This window comes from Polypterus senegalus, chromosome 17 (assembly GCF_016835505.1).
Source record: "Polypterus senegalus isolate Bchr_013 chromosome 17, ASM1683550v1, whole genome shotgun sequence".
Classification (NCBI taxonomy): domain Eukaryota; kingdom Metazoa; phylum Chordata; class Cladistia; order Polypteriformes; family Polypteridae; genus Polypterus; species Polypterus senegalus.
In genome coordinates this window covers 19665600-19691007 of record NC_053170.1, presented here as the reverse complement: position 1 = coordinate 19691007, position 25408 = coordinate 19665600, and the positions used below count along the sequence as shown (strand labels likewise).

General features: G+C 37.7%; 2 protein-coding genes across 4 annotated transcripts in view; both read left to right on the top strand.

Annotated features, from left to right (window-relative positions):
• LOC120517142 (protein argonaute-1) overlaps nucleotides 1-16741 on the top strand; it is a 37489-nt gene extending 20748 nt beyond the window's left edge. For all 3 annotated transcript variants that reach the window (XM_039739290.1, XM_039739289.1, XM_039739291.1), the window contains 10 exons: nucleotides 42-164; nucleotides 1737-1870; nucleotides 2014-2198; nucleotides 2285-2444; nucleotides 2558-2648; nucleotides 10357-10551; nucleotides 12387-12521; nucleotides 14817-14918; nucleotides 15027-15226; nucleotides 15919-16741. In XM_039739290.1, the coding sequence (XP_039595224.1) occupies nucleotides 42-164; nucleotides 1737-1870; nucleotides 2014-2198; nucleotides 2285-2444; nucleotides 2558-2648; nucleotides 10357-10551; nucleotides 12387-12521; nucleotides 14817-14918; nucleotides 15027-15226; nucleotides 15919-16027 (1434 nt within the window). In that variant the 3' untranslated portion in view covers nucleotides 16028-16741. The remainder of the gene's footprint in view (nucleotides 1-41; nucleotides 165-1736; nucleotides 1871-2013; nucleotides 2199-2284; nucleotides 2445-2557; nucleotides 2649-10356; nucleotides 10552-12386; nucleotides 12522-14816; nucleotides 14919-15026; nucleotides 15227-15918) is intronic.
• A 4769-nt stretch (nucleotides 16742-21510) lies between these two features.
• LOC120517379 (protein argonaute-3) overlaps nucleotides 21511-25408 on the top strand; it is a 37827-nt gene continuing 33929 nt past the window's right edge. The window contains exon 1 of the mRNA XM_039739660.1: nucleotides 21511-21943. Coding sequence (XP_039595594.1) covers nucleotides 21925-21943 — 19 coding nt within the window. The 5' untranslated portion in view covers nucleotides 21511-21924. The remainder of the gene's footprint in view (nucleotides 21944-25408) is intronic.

The window sequence follows — 25408 nt, the reverse complement described above, 5'->3', positions numbered from 1 at the left end:
AACTGTGTCACTAATTCTAATGTGTTTTCCCGCTTGTTTAGATGAAGAATGCCAGCTATAACCTAGATCCCTACATTCAGGAGTTTGGAGTGAAAGTGAAGGATGATATGGCAGAAGTGACGGGTCGAGTGCTTCCAGCACCAATTCTTCAGTATGGAGGAAGGGTAAGAACTTGCAGAGTGCTAACCTCACTATAGTCCAAAATCCATTTTGCCTCTTTTGTTTTTCAAGTAGGCAGTACAGCATTACAACCTTTTTTTTTTTTTTTTCCCCCAAAAAGTATACCCAAAAATCTCTCAGTCAAAAAAATAGATCCCACACAACCTCCCTTAACAATTCTTTATTTTTTTAAGGATCCTCTTGAGGGTAATCTGAACAATTGCAATGATACCATAGTTGGGGACATGAGCCAAAATTTTGATTTTGATGTAAATTGCAACAGAGACCACATATACAGAATATATCAAGAAAATCTTTTGGCAGTGAATGCTGGAAGAAGAAAATGATTTTCAAATAACATTAAGGTGATTAATGATTAGACAAATACGCATAATTAAATGAGACTCATTTTGAAACCTATTAAAAAAATATTGATGATGTACATTGTCTAGTTAATGCAGCCTAGTTTGAATTATTTCTTTTTTTTTTTTTTAATAAACTGAGCAGTCTTGTTGTACTTTCTATTAAAATTGGACCCCGTTTTGATGGAAATACTACAGTATGGCTAAGTAAACAACCTATAAACTATTTCAACATTCAAGTTTAGAGGTAATTCAATAAAATGTGTACCATATGGCAGCAAAACACTTTGTCAACATGCAAAAATCTTATCCAAGAGCTACTGGCTAATAAGACAATACAAATTGTAAATTTTGCATATTGACACATTGCTCACACAGTCCCATATTTTTGCTTTGAACATGGCTATTCAGGACTTTATGCTATTAGGAGGGGGATGGTACAGTGGCAGTGCCAACATGTATGAAACATAGCTACTTGTGCTTAGTTCAAGACACAGTGACCCTGCAATACATTGTCTAAAGCAGCTTATCCATTGCTGGACCCTGTTTCTACAATACTGGTAGCAAAAAACGTTGGGTGGAATCAAGTCCACTGCTGAGAACACTCAAATGGTCTTTGCTTTCTCATACTGGGCAAATGTATTGTCGGCATTTAACCTAACAGTGTATTTGCACTGTGGGAGAAAATATATTTACAAAGTGTTTTTTTCTTAATATATAAATAAGAGGGTTGTTTTCATCCATTACATACATTTTAACTTTTTAATAAAATTAGGGCAAATAGAATAAATGTGACAAAGACTAAATTGTGTTTTAGTCTAAAGAATTTTGTCCAACAGTATTGTCATCCTCTGTAAAACAACAAGTAGTATTCCTGAGTAGGCTAAATGGTAAACCACAATCTTGCATATTTGACCTCTGCCTCTACTGAAGAATTCAGTTAATCATTTTGTGACAGAACTTCCATTGGAAGAAATAGATTTAAATGAAATTATTTATTATGATCAATAAATGTCCATCCTTGCCCCTATTATCATGTTTACATAAGACTGTAGTTTTTATGTGATGTTGGTACAGCCCTTATTGCTATACTGCAGTGACTATTTTAGCTTGGAGACATCCCGAGTCTGTTCTCCTCATTGTATATAAAGTTAATATTTTCAGTGTCTATGCTGTCACAAAGTACATACACCTTAATTTCCACTTTTCTCACAGAACAGGGCAATTGCCACTCCAAATCAGGGTGTTTGGGACATGAGAGGAAAGCAGTTCTACAATGGTATTGAGATCAAGGTATGGGCTATTGCCTGCTTTGCACCACAGAAACAATGTCGGGAAGAGGTTCTCAAGTAAGTCAGGTTTTATTTATTTTTTGTTTTTAATACTGTTTGGTTAATGACAGTTGTTGTGGGCTTTTAAAGGGATTTCTTCCTTGAGGTAAACTGCAGCTAATCCCTGTCATCTTCTTTCAATCTTGTCACCTACCATTTAGGAATTTTACAGACCAACTTCGCAAGATTTCAAAGGATGCTGGCATGCCCATCCAGGGACAACCCTGCTTCTGTAAGTACGCGCAGGGTGCTGATAGTGTGGAGCCCATGTTCCGTCACCTGAAAAACACCTATTCGGGACTGCAACTTATCATAGTCATCCTGCCTGGCAAGACACCTGTGTATGGTAAGAGTGGGTTCATAGAACATTTATAGCTTGCCTATTTCTGTCTTTATTTCTTATTACTTAATTCTGTCTCCCTCCCTTATTAGCGGAGGTCAAGCGGGTTGGAGACACTCTACTTGGGATGGCCACTCAGTGTGTGCAGGTAAAGAATGTGGTAAAGACTTCCCCACAGACCCTGTCCAACCTCTGCCTGAAAATCAATGTCAAACTGGGTGGAATTAACAACATCCTGGTCCCACACCAACGGTGAGCGTATAGCAGAACTTCACCTGTGGCTAAAATAGAAAATATTGGCTGTGTTGTCTTGCCTGTACTGAATATTTTTATTCATTTTTTTTTTTTTTTAAATCTTGTTACAGATCTGCAGTATTCCAGCAACCTGTCATTTTTCTCGGAGCTGATGTAACACACCCCCCAGCAGGTGATGGGAAGAAGCCTTCCATAACTGCGGTATGTGTTAATGTCCTCTGTAATGCTCTTATTCTGTTTAGTCATTATCAATTAAATCTTAGCAAATAGGTCCACTGCTTTTTGAGTTGTCCGTTCTGTGCATTGTTCATAATAGAGTGGATTTAATTCCAACTGAAGCTTATCTACTACCCTAGGTAGATATTTCATGCTAATGCTGCTTTTCTACAGGCAGCCAGATTAAGTGCAAGCACGTATTAGTGTTTGATCACTCTTGTCAGCTTTGATCCATAATGAAGCTGGAACACTTGGAAGTCTTGCATAGTGAAAAATAGTTATATACTACATGGATTAAAAATAAAGGCTATTGGAAGGAAAAAAATAAAAGAACTAAGCCTAAAGCTATTTGGATTTGTAGACGCTGTACAGTATACAACTGAACCTGCAGTGACTTACATTTAATTTTTGCATTTCCATTTCAGGAAAGATAAACTAACCTGGCACACTTTCAGTGTTATTAGTTAAAACTGAAGCCTTGCTGCTGCTCTAAGTGGGGCACAAGGCCAAAATTATGATTGAAACTCTCTCTGCTATAAACCTACATTTTTGGGTCTAAAGTTAGACAGTCATTCTTCACTTAGTCACTGTTAAAAACCAGACTAAAAGTATAATCAAATGAATATAAGAAGATGGAGTAAAGGACTCAAACTCTTCTCCAGGAAAACATTTATTCCAAGTATATGGCTATATGTTTTGGGCATGTACCAGATTAACATCATTCTGGATCAAAATCATTAAATGCCTATCAGACAGCCATGGTGTCACAATCATTCCTAATCCATTAACCGCTGAGTTTGGTGTTCTCCCAGATGGGCTTAAAGTGGAGAAAGACAAACTGTAATTGCCTTTACTTCACTATTAGCATGTAGACTTACCTTGTTCAACTGGAAGAATCCTAATCCACCTCATTTAAGTCGATGGGTCACTGATATTGTTCAAATTCTCACTGAGAGGATCTTTTTAAAACTTGGCAGGATCTAATCAATAACATTTTTAGAATAAGCTTTTGTGTTAGGGGGAAAAGGATTGTTTTCTCTCTTTTCTACTTTTAATTTTACTCTGGCTGTTGGTCTGCCTCTCTTTCTTTTGGGTTGGGGTTGAATTGAATTTAGTTTTAAGTTTGACGTGTTTGTATGGAATGTTACCTGCCTTAATAAATTCAATAAACATAAAAAAGGAATTTATACATTGAATCCCTGCTGATCTATATTGAGTTCTTCAACAAGAACACTGGTTTATTTTACAGTTTTTCTTCACACACAGAACTATTCGCATATAGAATAAATTACCAAGTAATGTAGTAAAGAGTAAGTTAGTAGTTTTTCAAAAGTCAACTTGATGTTATTTTGCAGAAATTAGGTGGATAAGGATTGGTGAGTTATATTGGGCAGAATTGCCTGTTCTCATCAAAATTGGAAGGTCAACTCACAACTTCTTAATCTAAGATTTATAAAAAAAATTAATAAAGGCATGAACGTGCAAAGTACAATACAATACAATACAGTTTATTTTTGTATAGCCCAAAATCACACAGGAAGTGCCGCAATGGGCTTTAACAGGCCCTGCCTTTTGACAGCCCCCCAGCCTTGACTCTCTGAGAAGACAAGGAAAAACTCCCAATAAAAACCTTGTAGGGAAAAATGGAAGAAACCTCGGGAAAGGCAGTTCAAAGAGAGACCCCTTTCCAGGTAGGTTGGGCGTGCAGTGGGTGTCAAAAGTAGGGGGTCAATACAATACAATATACACAACAGAACAATTCCTTAAGACAGCATAATAAAAATTTTAGAATTACGGTTTAACAGTAGATGATATGACATAATTAGGTTTGGATATTTTTAGTGTCCTGGAGACCTCATCCATCTAGCTGCATCTCCATTTGGCCGTGCCACGGCTGAAACGTTGCTCCGATGAAAGGACCCCTCTTTCCCATGATTCCTGTGATCCTCCATCAGGGATGACTTTACCATAGGCAGGAAAACAACTTGGCAGGTGGGCCGTGGCACCAATGGCCACATTTGGGTACCGAGAAAATAAACAGAATAGGTGAGGGTTAGTATTCAAATATAATTATTCATGTTACTTATGTTATAGTGCTAATGACTAACAACAGAGATGCAGTATGTACAGTTAATCAGCAGCTCTAGTCAGAATATGCTAAACTGAAGTAGTGAGTCTTCAGCCGGGATGTAAAGGCTGAGACCGAGGGGGCATCTCTTATGGAAGCAGGAAGACCATTCCACAGTTTAGGGGCCCTGTAACTAAAAGCTCGACCTCCCACTGTTATTTTATTAATCCTTGGAATCCTAAGCAGACAGGCATCTTGAGATCTTAATGTGCGCTCAGGTTTGTAAGTCATGATAAGTTCAGACAAGTAAGCCGGACCTTGGCCATTTAATGCTTTATATGTTAAAAGGAGGATTTTGAAATCTGCCCTGAACTTAACTGGGAGCCAGTGTAAAGATTTAAGAACTGGGGTTATGTGTTCATATTTTCTTGTTCTTGTAATAATTCTTGCAGCGGCATTTTGGATTAACTGGAGGCTGTATAGAGAACAGTTTGAACAGCCAGTGAACACCGCATTGCAGTAGTCAATCCTACTAGAGATAAATGCATGAATTAATTTCTCACAATCCTGTTTATTTAGAAAGCGCCTTAATTTCCTAATATTTTTAAGATGAAAAAAACATGTTTTGGACGACTTTGTAATATGCGCTTTAAATGACATGCTAGAGTCAAAGATAACACCTAGATTGCGGGCTGATTCAGTAAAATTAATTGGGATTCCAACTGAGTTAAATGATGACAAAATATTGCTGTGATCAGCGTCATTCCCTCCAACAATTAACATCTCTGTTTTATCTGTATTTAAAGACAAGTAGTTCTCATTCATCCATTCCTTTAATTCACTAACACAACTAATTAAAGACAACATCGGAGAAACTTCATTTGATTTAAATGAAAGGTATAACTGGGTGTCATCTGCATGTACATTGGGACACAGCATTTGTACAATTTACCATCATGTTAAATGTCATGACATTTTTTCCCTTTAAACCTCAAACACCTTCATCATAGCTTGGATAACCCAAATTGTTAAAAACCAATTTAGTGCAAAGTATAGAACAGTAATTAAAGCTGAACAAATAAAAATTAGTTCAAAAGGGGAGACTATAGTATTAGTAGCTGATACAGAATAAACTCAAGATGAAGCAGTTAAATAATCAAATTAAAATTAATATATTAAGTGACAGAATAAAACCTACCCTAGCCAGAGTTTATGTTGTGGCATCTAATGGCAGCTATTAAACAAGACCTTGGATAGTGCTGAGATGGACCAACACGGCAGAGTTAACCTTGGCCAGAAGGTGGGGTGCCTCACAGATTGACCAGGGTATCAGAGTAATTATTAATATTAACCTGCAGGTTAGCAGTTGTCTTTCTGCTACTCCGTACAAAATAGATAGATAAAAAAATAACGAATGCCTTGGTTGCATATGTTTGCATACTCCTTTTTAATTGGTGTTGTAACTCTATTCAGATTTAACCAGTTGCAGTCCAAACCGTGTCATTTGCTGTCATTTCCCATCAGTTGATTGGTATTCTTATTAGCGCTAAATATAATTTTCTGTATCAAGAAAGGAATTTATATAAAGCATTGCATAGGTCATGGAACACTGTGAAGATCACAATTAAGTGTGGGGGAACAGAGACCAACAGGAGACTGCAAATATCAGGACATCCCTCCAAAACTAATGAGCAGACAACAACAAAAAATCATGGAGGGCTACCAAGAGATCAACAAAAGCCATAAAGGAGCTGAAGGAATATATGGTAGTAACTGACCACTGCCTGCTTATCAACACTTTCACATATTCCGTAAAATTTCTGCACTGTGGGGTAAGGTGGCAACACAGAAAACATTTCAGACAAAAAAAAAACACACATTTTTTGCAAGATTATGTATTAATTCCCCCAAAGTCACAAGTGAATGGTAGAAGTTAATCAGCCCAAATTCTAAAAAACAAAGCCAAAGCTGTACTTGTGTTTAAGCAGGGTAGAGGACCTGCTCTTGACAGATGGAGAAAATGAATAGCTCCAAATGACATGACCAAACTGACAGACCTCTGGCTGAAAACTGGAATTAAGCAAGAGTTAGACATTTTAAAAGCAAGAGCAGAGCCAGTCCAACCAAGAAATTGAATTATTAAATGCAAACTAATGTCCTGGAATGATCCAGCTAGATCCCAAAAGTCTTAATTCTGGGCTCCCCTCAAGAATACTGCACTGGATATCTCCTTGTGGTTTCACTGACTGAAATCTTCAGCAAAGAATGGGATAATATTTCAAATTGTATGTGCGCTAGGCAGATAGGTCACTGTTGAAACCGATTTTCTACAAGAATCAAAGAGTAAGGTTAATTCTTGCTGTTATGGTTGAAGAACATCCTCACTTGAAATTTAAATACTTATTGTGCTTCATAAAACCTTCCATATCTTTTATTACTCTTGTAATAAACACCACCATTTTTAGTGGAAAAGGTTCTGAAATATTTCTCTTGATTTTGTTTTACATCAAGACATGTTTGTACCTTTTGTGCATCCACAGTTTGATATTTTTATTTGAATTTGTGTATACATATGCATTTTACTTTTATACCACTTAAAATATGTATGTGGGCGCACTTAGTGGCAACTTTGAGTACATCTATTCAGTCCTGTGACCCTTAGTTGCCAACAAACCTGCCTGAACTGCCTGAGGTACAGATTCAGCAAGCTTCTAGAAATATTTGATCCAGGCTTTTTGTTATGTTTTTCATGTTGTACACCTTCTGTTCCACAATATCCCAATGTTTATCGATTTGATTAAGATTTAGATGATTAAGATTTAGAAACTAAGCAAGCCACTGGAGTAAACTGAACTTCTTGTCTTGGTTGGGGAAGCAACTTGAGATGATCTGTGATTTGGGTCATGGTCCCTGTGTGTGGGGAGGAAAAAAACTCTAAAACGATTAACTTTACCAGCCCCAGCCTGTGCTTTTGACACAAGGCTGGATGGAGCCATATGAGTATGCTCATTATTCCACAGTCTTAGTATTGGTTGCTGTATGTTGCAGCAGAAATTGGGAATGGTTGATTACATTTTTTTTTAAATCTTTAATCATTATGGTAATGATGTGTCAGCTATGGCCTCATCTTCCGTTTCTTAGCTGATCACAGTGTAGCCTGGCATGGGCTCCTGCTACTGTAGCCAATCAGTTTCGGGGTCCTTTACATTCAAAGATGCCCTTCTGCACAATACTGTCATAAAACCATATGCTATGGTTTTCATACTTGTGACGTTTCCATTGGCTAGATTCAGTTTGTTCTTTCTCCTCTGACATCTCTCATTAATAAGGTCTCTTCAACCCCCTGAACTGCTGCTTATTGGGTGTTTTGTTTGTCACAACATTATCTGTAAGCTCTTGATTGTAGAACAAGAAAATTCAGAGGCGAGTAATGCTACTGAGATGCTGTAAGCACCACATCTACTACTGCCTATAGTCATATCACAGGCTGAGTTTCTTACATCAGACATTTTGCTAATTCCGATATATGATAGAACAACTACACCTCTTGACTGTCTGTTTACTGTTAAATATTGAGCTACAGTTCTGCATCATTGACTGTTTGTAAGTAGGTGGATCTAATTAAGTGGCCACTGAGTGTATGGATATGCAGTACAGGCCAAAAGTTTGGACACATCTCCTCATTCAATGTGTTTTCATTATTTCTATGACCATTTACATTGGTAGATTCTCACTGAAGGCATCAAAACTATGAATGAACACATTTGGAGTTATGTACTTAACAAAAAAAGGTGAAATAACTGAAAACATGTTTTATATTCTAGTTTCTTCAAAATAGCCACCCTTTGCTCTGATTACTGCTTTGCACACTCTTGGCATTCTCTCGATGAGCTTCAACAGGTAGTCACCTGAAATGGTTTTCACTTCACAGGTGTGCCTTATCAGGGTTATTTAGTGGAATTTCTTGCTTTATCAATGGGGTTGGGACCAGCAGTTGTGTTGTGCAGAAGTCAGGTTAGTTGGACGATCATTTATTTTTCAACAGGACAATGACCCCAAACACACCTCCAGGCTGTGTAAGGGCTATTTGACCAAGAAGGAGAGTGATGGAGTGCTGTAAATGGTCATGAAGAAAAAGAAAATGCATTGAATGAGGAGGTGTGTCCAAAATTTTGGCCTGTACTGTATTTGTGTAAATATCAATATACTACTTGGCTCTTTCCTCATTCTCTTTGTTTTACCAATATTTGCATTGTAAAGTGTGTAAAATGCATTGTATAAATATGAACAGCCGATGGACATTTTAAAAATTTAATCACACTGGTGAGTTGACTGGGGTGAAGATGTTTTGGAGACATAGAATCATTGTTGATTGATGGATTATTATTCCCAGGTCTTATGCAATTAAAATTAACGATTGTGTTAGCTGTTAAAAAGACACTTGAGTCAGTTTAATTACTAGAATGAATTAAAGGGTGCCTTAACAGTCAATATGTTACCAGCTACTTGTTTAAAATGTGGAAGTAAAAGAAATAACCACTAGTATGTGTAAATGTTGTTTTAATACCTAAATTTAAGACAATCTCTCCAAGTATTAAATGGACATAGAAATTTGTTTAAAAAAATGAAAATCTAGAAAATAGTTCTTTTTCTGAAGTAATGGAAGTATATGTGGTCAAAGAACACAGTTCAGTTTTTTTTTTTGTTTTAATAAACCTCTGTAAAGTTTAGAAGATTTTTAAGGGAGCAGGAGTTACAGTTTAAGTGTATGTCAAGTCAACAGTAGTGTTACTAGGAAATACAAAAAAAAAACATTAGGTTTGTGCCAAATTTTAGAATTCTACCATCTCTAATCCTCTTCTGGCAGGATATGTGTAAGGGCGCTCACACTCTTAAGAGCTTTTGTCACCCATCTGTATCCTACACTACAGCCGGGTGTGCTCTGATTCACCTCCCCACACTGCCAACAAATACTCACTGTCACACTTTTTTTTTTTATCATTGCCTAGCAACCGTGACTATGTCTGACTCACCCACAAGCTGCTTCCTGGAGAAGCTTGGATTGTCTCAAATCGCAGCATTATTGTTCCCCTGGGTTGCCCCCCTTCTCTCAGGGTAGCAAAGAAGGGAATGGTTGGGGGCGTTAATGTTCACTTTGATTCTAGAGATGAATCGGGAAAAACACACGCCCCAAAGAAGAATTTGCATCTGTGGTCTGCACTTTGAGTAATGCTGGTAAATTTAACAAGTAGAATCTGTAAACCAATGAAATATAATTGATGAAAAGGAACCACTTGAACTGTTTTCCCCTACTGTGACTCTGCTTATTGAAGGCCTAAATTTAACAAGCACTGCTCCATGTCTCATCTTCACCACCTTGTTCCTGGACCATTGCATGAAATGTTTAATAGCTTGTGACTGGCCATTTACAGCATAGTTGGTATTGTTTAATAGAAGGCAATGTCGATTTCAGAAAAAAAAAAACTTTTAAAAGCAATACCTGTTTTTGTTTTAGTGATCTGTTCCATCACCGAGACCTTCTGTAGAAATTAGGAAACTTCTTGGAAGAAAAGAGGAAGAAATGATCCTGAGTATGATCTATGTACTGTATCTATGTTTCTTCAGGTGGTGGGGAGCATGGATGCACATCCAAGCCGGTACTGTGCCACAGTGCGTGTGCAGCGTCCAAGACAGGAAATCATTGAGGATCTTTCCTATATGGTACGTGAGTTGCTGATCCAGTTCTATAAGTCCACTCGCTTCAAGCCCACTCGAATAATTTTCTACCGTGATGGAGTCCCAGAAGGACAGCTTCCACAGGTAAGGCACCCAATGTATCTATACTTTTTATGTTGTATTATTTTAAGAAAGAAAAATAGCCACATTCTTTAAGGAACTGAAAAGCATAAATATAATTAACAGATAGTACTTGATAGTGCTTGGATCAGATTACATTCAGTCCCCAGAGGTTGTGTGTTTTTTTTAAAGCTGTACACTATGTAAAATGTTTAAAGTGTAATCTAAAAATGGTTTGTTGCACATATTGTAGTATTTTAAGACCAATTGTTATGCAAAATGCATTTGTTATATAATCATGCAATTTCATGTAAAGCTATAATCATCACTACACACTTTGTACATGTGTGTACCTTCTCCTAGTCTTTACTCTACTTTTAGATAACTGTAGGTGCATACAGTACTGCGCAAAAGTCTTAAGCCACCCAAGAAAATGTATGTGTAAAGCTAGTTATCTGGGTATTTACGTTATTTGCTTTTGGAAAACACTTTACATTAGAACAAGCACAAATGAAGGTTTGTACAATTAAAAGAAGTAGAATTTGTGCCTTCAAAAAATAGCTATCTTGTGAGATGGCTAGAATAACAGGATTGGTTTCCAAACAGTTTCCTTGAGGCATTCCAGATATTTGTTAAACTCCACCAATGGCATGCCTGATTCAAGTGATTGAGATAGTGGTTAGCTGTACCAGGTGTGCCAGAGGTGCACAATGAGTGGGTAAGTTGGATAGTAACTACAAACAGAGGAATGCCAAGGGGAGGAAGCTAAAACACTTTGACACAAAATTATAATCATATAATCGGCATGTAAAAGCACACAACCAAACTTGGATGTGGTGTTCAACTTGTCCAGTTACTTCAAAAACATTTGATAGTAATAGAAAAATCGAAAACACGGTAGAAGACCTAGAAAGCTGTCTTTTGAGGGCTTCAAAGTCTCTTTCTCAAGAGGATTAAGAAGAAATGGTATTGTAACTTGTGTTGCAACAGAGAAGGCTTTTTTTCTTTCAGCAAAAATGACAAGAGATTGCAGTAAGCAAAATACCATAAAGCATGAACTAACAGTAAGCAGAAAGACTGTTATTTAGTAATGAGCTCAGATTTGACATTTGAAGTTAGAATGGCAAAGGAAGAGTTGCAGTGAAGCTTATTGCTGTATGTTTGTACCCATCTGTGAAGCACAGTGGTGGCTCTGACTTGGTCTAACAGTGGATTTTAGCCAGTGGTGAAGGGAACCTGGTCAGCATTGATAGAATGATGAATGCTGAGGGATAAAACATTTGGATCCATTATACTATACCTTTTGGGGAAGATTACATATCGGCAAATGCATACTTTTTTAAGACAATAATGACTCCTAACACACAAGACCAACTTGGAACAAAAATCCCCAGATGGATTTAGTATGGTCATCTCATTGACTGACCTTGAAAATTGGACTGTATGGGATCACTTGAACAACAGAGTAAATTAAAAAGCTGTCCAAGTCAAAAGAAGAATAATGACAACTCCTGCAAGAAACTTGGAAGACTTTACATCAAGACTAACTGAAAAAAGTATATAGTGGTATACCAGCATATATTGCTTCAGTGTTGCCTTTCTTGGGCCGCCCAACTAAATACTTGTTTTAATGCACAGAATATTCTTGCTACTTTTATTATACAAATGTATTCATTATAATGTGTTTCTACATGCAAATAAATACTACCAGATAACCAGATTAAAAAAATCTTAGATTGCCTAACACTGCAAATTTGATTTAATACAATTTTTTTAGGTTTGGATTAAAAAATTTTGAAGGGGGGTGGGGATGTTACTGCCAGTAAAAGTGGTAAAATAATAATCCCTTCCTGTTCTAGATTCTCCATTATGAGCTTCTTGCCATCCGAGATGCTTGTATCAAGTTGGAAAAAGACTACCAGCCTGGTATCACATATATTGTTGTGCAGAAGCGGCATCATACACGACTGTTTTGTGCTGACAAGAATGAGCGGGTAAGTTTTAAGTGGTATTGGTTTGACTTGTGGTGGTGTGTTTTTTGTTTAAGTTTGATAGTATGCTTTGTAATGACTTAGGTCTGTTAGTCCATTACTTGATGGCAACTGCTTCAACTTTAGATTTGCAGAGAGAGGCAGCATTTAAATGTTCTGGTTTGAAAGGAAAGTATTTTAGGCAGTAATTTTGAATAGGCACATCAGCCACTTTTTCTTGTTCTTCAAGTTTAACACCATGTAATCAGTCACTGTTTTTGGATGTTGGCACTTTCTTGTGTGATTGCTTTTGATAAAAGGGTCAAACTAAGGAAAATTACAAATAATCCAAGAACAATAACCAAATTTTAATAATAAAATTATTAAAAAGAGTAACCTTATCCCATATCAAAAAGAAACTAATCTAGAACATGTAAGACACTTTCATAAATTGAAATCATTTGCTCCACAAGGCCCTGCAAAGTATATAATAAAAGGTGTAAATACAAAATATCAGGTTTGCTAGTAATAACTTTCAGACCATTGCCTTGTAAGTCTCAAATTACCTCAGCCACTAAGTACATAAATTGTTCAAAAAGACTTTATTAACATGTACTGTTGACAATTACAGATGGATGACTTGGAGTTGGCCAGTACAGGGAGTTAACCAGTTTGGTGGATTTCTGTCTGGCTCCTCTGGTTCCTAGCACTTTAAAAATAAATAAATAAAATAAATAAATAAATAAGTAAAACAAAACAAAACTTTCCACTGGAAAGATGGTAGCATGGTAAAGATATCTAATACAATAAAAATGCACGATAATAGGGAAAATGATACTTTAATACTCGGTTTACAAAAACAAGAAGATTACAAAGCATATGCATATAGGTATATTAGAAGTATGAGCAAACCAGAGTCAAAGGAAATCTTCATAGTATATCTGTGACAAGAAGCAAAATAAAACCTCTGGAAGAGATGAAACTAAACCAATAGCTTGTGTTTCAAGAGCAATATTTATTGATGGTAAAAAGCTCTATGCCGAAACAAAGTGAGAAACTACAAAGTACAAGGCAGAAATTGGCTGACTTGTATGAACTAATGATGTAAAGAATGAATGAATGAATGGTTAGTAGTCCATAAAAGAGAAGCTCATTGATTTTAGGAAAGATTGGAGCTGTGAATAATAGAGAAAGTAATAATACCATACCTATAACACAAGTCCTGGAGCTTTCAGAGGCTGTACTTCTCGTAGATGTCTCATAAGATGCAAGTGTGACAAATAACCAGTGGACGAGTGAACATCAATGTCTATTTACAAATAACATACCATTAGTAGAAATGAAAGTTTGAAAATACCATTTCAGTCTATGTCACAATTATCTCACAAGATATTGGAACAATTTACCAGCCATTTTCTGAGTTTTAACCAGGTTATTTGGTTGCCCCTTCAAATCTTTTTTCCTCCACCTTTCTGACCTCTAGAGGAAATGTACCAAAATTGTTTGGGCATAGGAAAAAAAGGCAGAGAATGTTTGGGTATAGAATTGCACCAGTATGGAGGCAGATTGAGTGTGGAGGTTTAGAGAGAACATCCCTGATGTGTGGTGTGAGAGGCTTCTGAAAGAGTTTGGCATCAGAAAAGTCTTCTAGCCATGAAAGAGTCTGCTCCATTACCTTCTTGTTAATAAGATACAAGGCATTTATGATACCACTGGACCAAAATAAAGCTCAGCTGATTTTTAGTGTTGATGTTTTTTCAGCAAATAATGAAAATTGAAAGAGAATGAAAGTTCAGGAAATAATGAAAAAATAGTCTGTCCAGGCTAACCACTGCAGATTCCCCTCACTCCAATGTTTTTCAAGGTGACAATGTGAAATGGTAAACATTGTTGGAAGTCTTTATAAAACCATCTTTTGTAAAGTGCAATTTTGCTATTGAATAGGCTTGTCCTCTCCTCTGCTATTACAGTGTGTATAAGCACTATCTTTTTCTTCGCAACCAGTTTCCAATCTGTTTTGCCTTAAATCAAGAATTTATTTCATGAGATGGTACTTAAACAGTACCAGATAACATGGCTAATTAGCTGAATTTACTTGGTATCTAAAATAAAGTATTTGTACATTTCTCATAATTTTAGCATCTTGTTTTCTGCTATCATCAAGCAAATATAAGAAATGTGGGACCTATATAGAATTTGTAGAAATTTTTTTTGAGATTTTGTCCTGTTTTTATGGTTGTGTTATGACCATAGATTTCTACTTAGGTCTGAAAAGACCTGCATTTATTAATCTTTTATTTACTTTTATTTATTTGAAAGATTGGAAAAAGTGGCAACATCCCTGCAGGAACAACTGTGGATACAAACATTACTCACCCATTTGAATTTGACTTCTACCTGTGCAGTCATGCGGGGATACAGGTATGGAACAATATGGATAGGCACTTGTCTGATAATTTGCTCCAAACTTTTATCATACCCCTTGGCACAAGTGCCTTCCTATTCATTGTATCTTTTTCCCTGCTGCAGGGTACAAGCCGTCCTTCCCATTATTATGTCCTTTGGGATGATAACCGCTTCACAGCAGATGAATTGCAGATTCTAACATATCAGCTATGCCACACTTATGTTCGTTGTACCCGTTCCGTATCCATCCCTGCACCTGCCTACTATGCAAGACTTGTTGCATTTCGAGCACGATATCACCTGGTGGACAAGGAGCATGACAGGTGTGTATAAACCATCAACAGGCTGGGATTTTGGGGAGTACCCAGGCATTTAAGCAGCTTTTCTGTACAGTTTTTCTTTCTCACCCTTTTCCTTCTTTCTCTTTGGCATTTAAAATGTATGTTATAGTACCAGGTATACTTAGATATATTTACATACAAACATGAATTATTTAGAATATACTGTTGATATAGTAAATGTTTAGTTTTTCTCATTCTCTGTGTATATTTAAGAATCTCCATATCTCTGTATTCTGTGTAATGCACATATTAAACATCAATTTTCTGTAACCTCATTGCCCATTTTACAATCCTGGAGAACCAGAGATGATTCTTGTAGCTCAAGTGAAGACCCCACACTGCATGGTACATTAGGTCATGGCAGGGCATATCTCATTTTCATATACACACACTAACTCATACTGGGCAAATTTTCAGCAGACTTCAGTCAACTTTATATCCAAATATTCGGGATTCAAGAGGAACCCAGAGAATTCCACGCAAACGCTTGGTGCTGAAAAAATACTCAAATGCAGTATGGTATATGTTAAGGCAAATGTCAATGAATCTGATTTCTTGTACAGTTTCTGATCATGTAGGCATTATCTTCATGGTAAAGTACATCCGTAGAAGAAAAGGGAGGTTGTGTTTTAGGATAAAGATATAACCTTTTTTTCTCTCCTCTCTCCTAACAGTGGTGAAGGCAGTCATATCTCTGGACAGAGCAATGGCCGTGACCCCCAGGCCTTGGCGAAAGCTGTACAGGTGCACCAAGACACTCTAAGGACCATGTATTTTGCCTGACCTCTGTGTTCGAAAATTGCTGTCCCTTGCCCTCAAACTTACTGCCAACTTGTGCTTTTGGCAACCCACAGATCTCCAGAAAATGCCAATTTGTGAAGGATTTGCACCACGGTGTTCCTACCCTGGACACACTTTTTACAATTTTAATATTTTTATATTTACTTCTCGAGTCATTTTTATGCAATATTGAACAAATGGATGCCTGACTGCCAACATAAGCTGCCTCGACATTGTCTGAGCCTGAATTCACTGCGTACCCAGCTGCTCATTCCCAACCAATTTGTGAAGAAGGCAGAGGGGCTTGTTTTACTGCAGCAAAGTGTGGCCCTTTTGTTCTGCTTCACCTAGAGGTGAAAGATACAAGCACTTAGATTAGAAAGCGTAAGCCTTCCCAGTCTGCACTGAGCTCCAGGAAGTGAAAGCAATAGGTTAGTTATATTATAGATGGAAGAGTGCCTGAATCCATGCTGCTACAGAATGGTGTGCAACACCGGGATGCCCTAGCTGGCACCTACAAATCCTCGACTGAAGCGCTTTTTACATTTGATTGTTATGAGAGGATCTGTAATCTACATAATGATGGATGCTGGTTGGTGTCCTCCTTGGGTTGCTACTGGATATCTTACAAAGTGATGCCAGAGATTCTATCCTTCAGTGCACGTGCTTCTACAATGTATTAACTGAGTAGTATCAAATTGTGGGCTCAGAGGTTTTTTTTTTGTGTGTCATTGGATTTAAAGTCTGCAGTGTTTTTGTTTACTCCAAATCTAATTTATCCAGCTAGTTTCCTTTTGATGAGGAAGTAATATTTTTCTCTGATGTTGTGAGAGGACCGAAATGTCATGTTTACATTTTTTAATGCCACACAGACAATTGGGGCATTAAATCACAAGGCTGAGTGTTGGCCTCCAATTGTGCAACTCGCATCTAGTACATTTAATTATCATGTATACATGTATCATGTCTTGTTTCTGAGCCATTGACAGTTTCTGTTAAGTCACATCCCTGTGCTTCCTTGATTATGGGTGGTCCTTTGCTGTATATAGTTTATTTAAGGCATCCCCAATGTATGTATGCAATTTGCGGGAGTCTGAGTCGACACCCAACTCTAACCCCTTCCAATTCCCTCTTGATGGAGCAAAGGACCATGCAGCCTGATAAATTTTCAATGCAGCTATTTAAAAGTGTACCTGCCTGAGCAGCCCCACGTACCCCTGATGACATTCTGCACTTTTTTGTGTCGTTTTTGTTTTTAAATAAATGCAGACAGTTTTTGCTTGTCTGAAGCAGACCAGTCCAGCTGGCTGCCTCTTTGCACTGTTTTTAAACTGTTCTCAGAACACATCCTTTATTAAATGGCACTTCTTCCCTTTCCCTTTTGAAGCCAGGCATTTTGATTATCTGTGCCTTTATCCAGAGGGCACAGCCCACTCCAAGTAATTTTACTGGATAAAGATGTGGACCTGACTATGACTGGTTGTGTACCAATTTTACTTTTGTATAATCGTTCATTTGAACAAGCCTGTTAATGGAGCACAACACTGTACTGCACTTATTCACAGCAAAAATCTTTCTGACCTTCTGAAATAGCATGTCAATATTTTTGTAAGGAATCCATTTTTTTGTCCCAGTATTCATTAACTAATTGTTTTTGTTGAGGATAAATAGATTTATTTTGTACAATTCTCAGTTCTCGACCACATACTGCTCAGGCTAGTCAGAGGCTCTGAATGGCATGGTCCTTGTTACAGACATTATGCTAAGCCACTGGAGAGAGCAAGATGTGAAGAGCAGTTTGTGGAACACAAAAGATGCTTTCAGATATGACCGGTGACTGGGTTCTGTCCTTCACACTCAAAATATCCTTCAGAATATCCAAAGTCATTTCAGGTGCTGGAGTATCTATTGAAGGTATTGGAACAACTTGAGACTTCTGTATTAAATGAAATTTTCCTTTTTTTTATTAATATATATGAGAATTACAAGTTGAAAATGAACATTAGCATCACAAGGTACTTGCAGAAACTTGACGTGATATTCTGAATGTTATTGCTTGTGTTGGACTCATGCAGCTCCTCCTACTTACGGACTCCGCAGCAACCATACACTACATTGTACCAGCATCTGGCCTTTCTATTTACATTCAGCTACTAAAAGCCCTTGCATGATGTAATAACCATGTGTAATGCCAATTCTCTTTTTAAAGTATTCCACAGTAGTCCTCAGGACTGTGATAAATTTATAGAAAATCATGATTATCTGAAATGTTGCCTAATTGGAGAATTTTCTAGCTAAAGAAAAAACTCCCATCAGATTTAATTTGGGCTGTATGCAAGTTAAGCTTTATGAATGATTGATGACTGAGTAAAACACCTGCCAATGTGGTAAATAGGCACAGTTGGAGCACCCCTGCACCACTCTAAAAGATGGATGGCTGTCTGGTATTGTGTAACAGGGCTGTGTGGCAATATTTTATTATTAAGTGAGATGATTTATTGGTAAAACATAAATACTGATGCTTATTCCATATAGAGAAGGCCGGCAATTTTTACATGCATATAAAAATGCAACTTGATCATGTTTATTATGTTTTTGGTGGGTGGCATTACTGCTTGATGATGAAGAACATGTAAACGTGTACTGCTTTTTCTGTATAGTGCTTGGGATCTTTTATAAATGTGTCACTCTGAGTTCTAGAATTATGTTGGGGGGATTTCCAGTTGTATTTATTTTATTTTTAATATTTTTACCTTTGAAGCATCAAGTGCTTTACCTTCCATTTCACTCCAAATTCAACAAGCAATACAGTTGACTGTACAAAGCCAATGAATTCTGTCTAGCACCAGGAAATGTATTGAAAAGTATGGACTTTCCGTAGAAAACTAGTTTTAAAGGTCAGATTATTTTTAAAATAAAATCTGTTTTTCTTAAAAAAAGGTGTCTGTACTTTTGTCCTTCATTGAATCTATAAGGTAGTTAGAGCAGGTGTTCTCACATTTAGTCCTGGGGTGCAACTGTGTCTATGGGTTTTCATTTCAACACGTTTCACAAATAAATAGGTCCATCTTAATTCTAAGTGATCTAATTGTGTTTTGTTTGTTTTTTCCCTCTTGTTTTGTATTCAGAAATATGTGCTAGTATGTTTACATGTAGCTAAAATACAGAAGTTTTTATTTTTGCCATATGTTTTAAATTTTTACTTTTTTATCATATTGTTTTTAATTAACCTTTTTCTGTGGAGTTTATTCCCTTAAACGATCCAAGCACTCACAACTTGTGATGAGCGGTGAAGACACAGGTGCAAATGACAAAGAATGTTATAACAGAACTGCTAGTTTAATGTTTCATTAATTTGTGTGCTAATCTCTCAATTTATAATAAAAAAAAATCTTGAGACAAGATGAGACCTTTTAGCTTGGGATGAGAGGTAACATTTTCGGAGAGATACTTTCATATCCCGCTAGATGAGATTTTGTGCCAAGAGATTTAACCACGCTCAGGGCCGGAAATAAAAGACAAAGAGTAGATGACAAAGTAGAGTGTCTTAAAGAATTAAAAAATGTTGGCTCAAGACACATGCAGAGCAGGTTAGAGATAACAAAAGTACTACAATTCAAAAGTCTCAAAAAATGATAATAAAGATCGCATTAGCGCAAACAAGCGGAAATTATTACTCAGTGAAATAACAGAACAGCGAAAAGAGAGTGACTATATTTTTCGGATTTAAACTTTAAGTCAGAGCCTTGTAGATCGTCTAATTTGTATTGCCATCAGGAAAAAGTAGTGTTTCTTCCCAATGAAGAAGCGTATCTGTGAGAATTAAGATTTGTTGTTTGGTGAAAGTGAAATCCACATACGCGAGTGGCAGAGACACAAAGTGGCTGGCATGTAGCGCAGGCCCGGGGGTTGGTGAGCGAAGCAAGCAGGGGGCAAAGCCCCCTAGTTGATCTACATAATAAAATACTGAAGTGTGTGTGTGTCCAGCAACTTGACTGCATTACCAAAGCCAAACTGTACAATCAAAGGAGGAATTGCAAGTGTGAGATGCACAAAGACAAGTAAAGACGTAGGAGTCGCAGTAAGAGTTGCCTGGAAAAACCAGAAGTATAAAATTAGACAGAAGGCAAGTAAAGTGCCTCAAAAATAAAATCTGAGAAGCAGGCTTATGAGAATGCACCCGACAAAGAGAGCACTGGGCAAGAGAGACTGCGACACACAATGAAAGGCACTGAAGTTTCATATAAGGCAAGAGAGAGAATAAATTTAAAAATATTTCCATGTCTTCTTTATTACAGGTGTTCATCCCAAACGCTTCCTGGTTTCAATTGGACTCTTTCCTTTATTAAACAAGTTGCTTTCCTATTTTCTGCCTTTTATTTGTGTCAATCCAGAAATCACAAATTGGGTTTGCTCAATTTTTAGGAATGTAGCAAGTGTTTTGTGTGACATTATTTTTTCTTTTTCTTGCATTTTAAAGTTTTGCCATTTTATGTTCTGATCATTTAAGCATTTTCTTATTAACTAGCTCACATGTGAATTTCACAGTGGAGTACCTGCTTCCCTTTAATATTTAGTGTCATTTGCACCTGTGTTTGCACTTCTAATCTACACAGTATAAAGTGAACAAAACGAAATTCGGTACAAGAAAGTTAACATTTAAAGATATGGCAACAATGCACACTTGTGAATATTGTTGACATGTAAATAGACTATACATATTTCTATATGTAAAAATGAGACCAAACAAAAAGATAATTTAAAAGTATATCTGAATCATTATTTGTGAAATTGGTTGAAATGAAAACCTGCAGCTACAGTGCCACCCTAGAATTGAGCTTGGAAACCCCTGGGGTTAGGAGAATATTATTTACCTTATGTACTGAGTTGTATTTTCCCAAGAGGGAAATTGAGTTTGTTAGCAGGTTTTGCATGGTATAACATTAAAAATAAAAATCAAAGAAATTTAGTACAAACAAAATATTGCAGTGAGCATAATACTTACAGTGATCACATTAGATCAGACATACCGTGTTAGATCCAATAATTAAGCCAAAATTTAGACTTGACTGATAGGATGAACAGGTGCCATTTATATTAACTATGATCTAAGCCTGTGGATGTTTATTAAAATTGCACATATTTAGAAGATTAGTAGTAGTTGTAAAACTGACATAACGGAAGGACTCGCTCTGTAATTATTGTTTGCTTAAACAGTAGAGGCGCCGCAGTTTACTTTAGCAGTTAGCTTCTGTGTTTTCTCTAAAAGTCTGTTATATTCGTTTACCTACCCGAAGAGTTAGGATACACTGTAGTTAAGAAGTTGCAGTGCCTTTTTTAGTCTTTTATAAAGTTAATTTGACTTGTTGAGTGGGTGTGGCCTTGAGGTACGTTTCTTACGTCATTAATAATTCAGGAGTCGGGGGTAGTGCCGGATAATACGAAGGCACCGGATATGACGATGTTCCTGCAGTCGGTTAGAGAGACGGTATTTCCTGCTAGGGTTTCCCCGAGAGAAGAGTCTTCGGCCCCGGTAAAGCGTTGCGGTAATCCCGGGAGCAGGGCCGACAAGAAAGACGTAGTGGGTTGTTGGCTGGGCAAGCAACGAGTCGCGATTATCCCTCGGGGGTGTGTAGAACTGTAAAAAGAAGGCTGAGCAGTGAGTAGCGACCGACCATCCGGGAACCGGACCAGTTAGCGCTGCTACGCCGGGAGACGACCCCGGGAGAATAGTCGTTGCGTCTGGGAATTATCGGGGAGGCGACTGATCGGCGGCTATAAAGACAGGGCCGCGCCGGAGGATATAAGGCCCCTACGCCCGGCCGCGGAACTAAAACGCCATCCAGCCCGCACAGCAGCGCTGCGTTCTGACGTGTAGAAGCCGGACACTGACCAGATGAATGGAAATCAGCACTACAGGTAGGAACAGATCGCCTCCTGTTTGAAAACGCGAGTGACCGTTAAGGAGCTGTCAAGTGAGTGGCGGTTGACAGTTTCGAGCCGAGCTATAGACGATCTGGTAGCCCCTTGCCCGATTAGCGGGGGTCTAAATGGACCTCATCACCCAGTGATATTGCGAGTACAGATTTGGAGGGGAATACTTTGTTGGCCTGCATTTACTTTGACCATATTAATGTAAAATCTCTGTATCTGAACGTACCAACTTCTTCTCCGTTGTTCATATTCTGTTTGCTGATTTGGGCCAGAGGAGGTCTCCAAAATATCAGAATGTACAGGTGTCATCTGTTTGTTATAAAACAAGTGCCCGCGCGCCTTTATCTCAGTTTTCCACTGCATCTGTAGGGTGTACAGATATATGCATTACATTTAGTTGATTAGCCGACGCTTTTATACAAAGCGACTTATAAAAGAGGTTAACGTAATCGAGTAATCATCAGTATAGGGGTTTGTTTGGCACAGAGGTGAAACGGAGTATGGATGGGTTGATTTCGTCTGTTATGGGTATCCGTGATGCTGCTGTCCCATCACTTCAAGTTACCATGTGGAGTTTGCATGATTTCCCTGTGTTTGTGCACTTTTTTTTTTTTTTTTTTGTTCCTTCCGCACCCCATAGCAGCTGTTCTTAGTTTAATCGTAAAATTCAATTGATCCAATATGAACCCGTGTTTCCTGTAAACCCACTCAGAGCTGTCCTACCTTGTGTCTAATTTGCTACCAGAGTAGAAAACTATACCTCACAATCTTGTAATGAAAAAGATGATCCTGAAAATGTTTTGATGGAGATAAAATAGTGCATGAGTAAAGTTTGGTCATAGTCGTTGATGGAGTAAGCGAGTTAGGAACATGGATGGATGGATGCCAACTATTGCATAGACACTGAATGGTTTAGAGGCATACACAGAGTGGCCACTCTATTTCTCTTTTCCACCTTTATGGCATTAAGTGGACTGCAGTGGAGTATGATGGACTGTGAAATGAGAAAATGGGTGTAAAGGAGCGTGAGCAGATATGAATGTGATAAATAAATAAATCTATATCTATAAAAAATAGAATGTCTGCATGTTCCCTATACAATCCTAAACCCTTTGACTGATCTGGATCAAAGTTTGCTTAATTACTCTCTAGGACCATACAAATAGGATTGGCTACAATGAAACCTGAACACCTCACTCCTTGCCCGATTTCATCCCCTTGACACATGGGAAGTGTAGACATTGTTCTTTAGTAATCGGTTTCAACCAAAACTTGTACCTGGGGGTTTTCCAAGTCAGATTACAAATCTGAAGATTTTTTTTTTCTCAAAATTAAAATCCAGTATGACAGACCATAATTTTACATTACTTATTTTTTTGTTAGTAGCAACCATTTTAACTGACAATGTTAAAGGAAAAGGTGTGTTCATTCCATGCATTCCTATGATACTTTCTATTTTAAGCGACTGCAATATCCAGTGCAACTTGCAGTTGCCATCACTATAAATAAGGCTCAAGAACACTCACTTAGGGAAGCAGGCAGTAACTTAGTTGACCATGTGAAAATGAAGGACTTTCTAACTATGTGTTGCTTACTCCAGATTGGGTATGCCAAAACATTTATATATTTATTTACCATAGGGGAAACCAAAACTATTGTATATTGCAGAGCACTAGATTAATTAAATAACTATTACTAGACGAACAAAATGATACAATATATGAATTTGTAAATTAAATATCACTAAATTAATTTGAATGTTATTTTTTCATATTCACATTTACACAGATGCTAATGTTCTAGGTATAAGAAGCCCAAATATATACCAGAATGATTAGAAAGATAAAATGTGACGTGGCAGTCCCAGAGTAGCACTATACAGATGTGTTACCATTGGTATAAAGGAGCCCCAGTCGTGTTTCTTAACATACTTCTGCTAAATTTGTTGTCTTAAAATTCTCAGTGTTAGTGGTCAGCGAGAAGATGTGCAGCATTGTTTATAATGGCACTCACTTATTTTAACTCTCTCATCCACTACCAACTCTAGGTCCTAAGTGCATCCCATACTGTGTCTGCCTTTTTTAATTTTGCCTCTTAGTCTGTACAAAAGCAATTAAGATAAGTCCCCTTTTTAATCCATGAAAATAAAGACAACTAAACACTTTCAGAGTGTGCTGTCACCCCAAATTCCTGTAAAATAGTGTTAACTATACTGGAGTACTTGAGATAATAAATGCACAGTCTACTGCCTTGATCTTGTAAGTTGCTTTGGATAAAAAAGTCTGTCAAATATGTAATAATACTTTGTATTAACCTGCTTGTGCTTTGCCTGAATGTGATATGGAGCAGAATCTTCATCCTGACGTCACATTGGATTATCCCCGACTGTTTTGTTCGAATTGTTGTCATCCAGTGAGGCTCTTTAGATGTCCAACTTGTCCATGGCTGCTTTTTAGTTACTTAGTCTTCACCATATAGATCTTCATCTAGTTTTTCTCAGAACCTCTTGGAATGTTTATAATAATGCAAGACTGCAGGTGATATTTAAACCCTCATGGGGCCACATTATCTCCATAACCCCGGGTCAGCAGCATCTTTTCCTGCTGTCTCCATATGGTTGTCAATTCACTTATTTGACTGATGCTTTTCCACTTGTCCGTGTGTGCACACTTCCCAATACTTAAAAAGGGATGCTTAATGATGTCTTTGCAGTAGTCACTCCACCACCTCATGCTGTTGTGTGTTTGGAGAGGTTGTGGCACAATCCCAAGTGATTGCTGGTCTCGTTTCCTGCCTTCTCTTGTGGTCCCCCCCACTCATTCAGATGGTGGTCAGGCCCATTATTCCCACCCACCACCACCTCTCTCAGTGGCTCCTGCTGAGTCACCGGTAGTGAAAAGAGACCAAGTAGCCTGTCTGATTCATCGACTGCCTGGCACAATTTGCCTGGCCACAGGCATGACAAGCTTTCACATGTAAACAAGTCTGCTCTTGAAACAGTCATCGACACATCTGCGGAAAAGAGCAGTAGGATCAGCATACTGGCTTGCGCATCCGTCTGTGGGCTGTGGGCCCATTTCCCAAACTCATTCCTGAGCGGCCAGGATTTGGATTATTAATCAAGGCTGCTTATCCTGCCGCTTAATGCCTGACAGGTATGAGATGGCATTCAAAGGATTGTCTTCATGAGCATAAGAATCTGTCAGCATCTTCTTTTCTCTGCCAGCATAACAAAGTTTAAGTTTGCCACTGATCTTAAAATATTGAGAATGAAATACTTATGGTTTGGCCTGGCATTCTCAACGGTGGCTTTGAGGTTCTTGCAAGTGCTTGGTTTTGTCTGGGTGACGGTCCCTATGGCTGAATGAGACTATGGCTGAACACTGAGGACAATATTTTTAATATTATAATATGATGTCTTTAATATATAAATTGGTATGTATGCCTCTA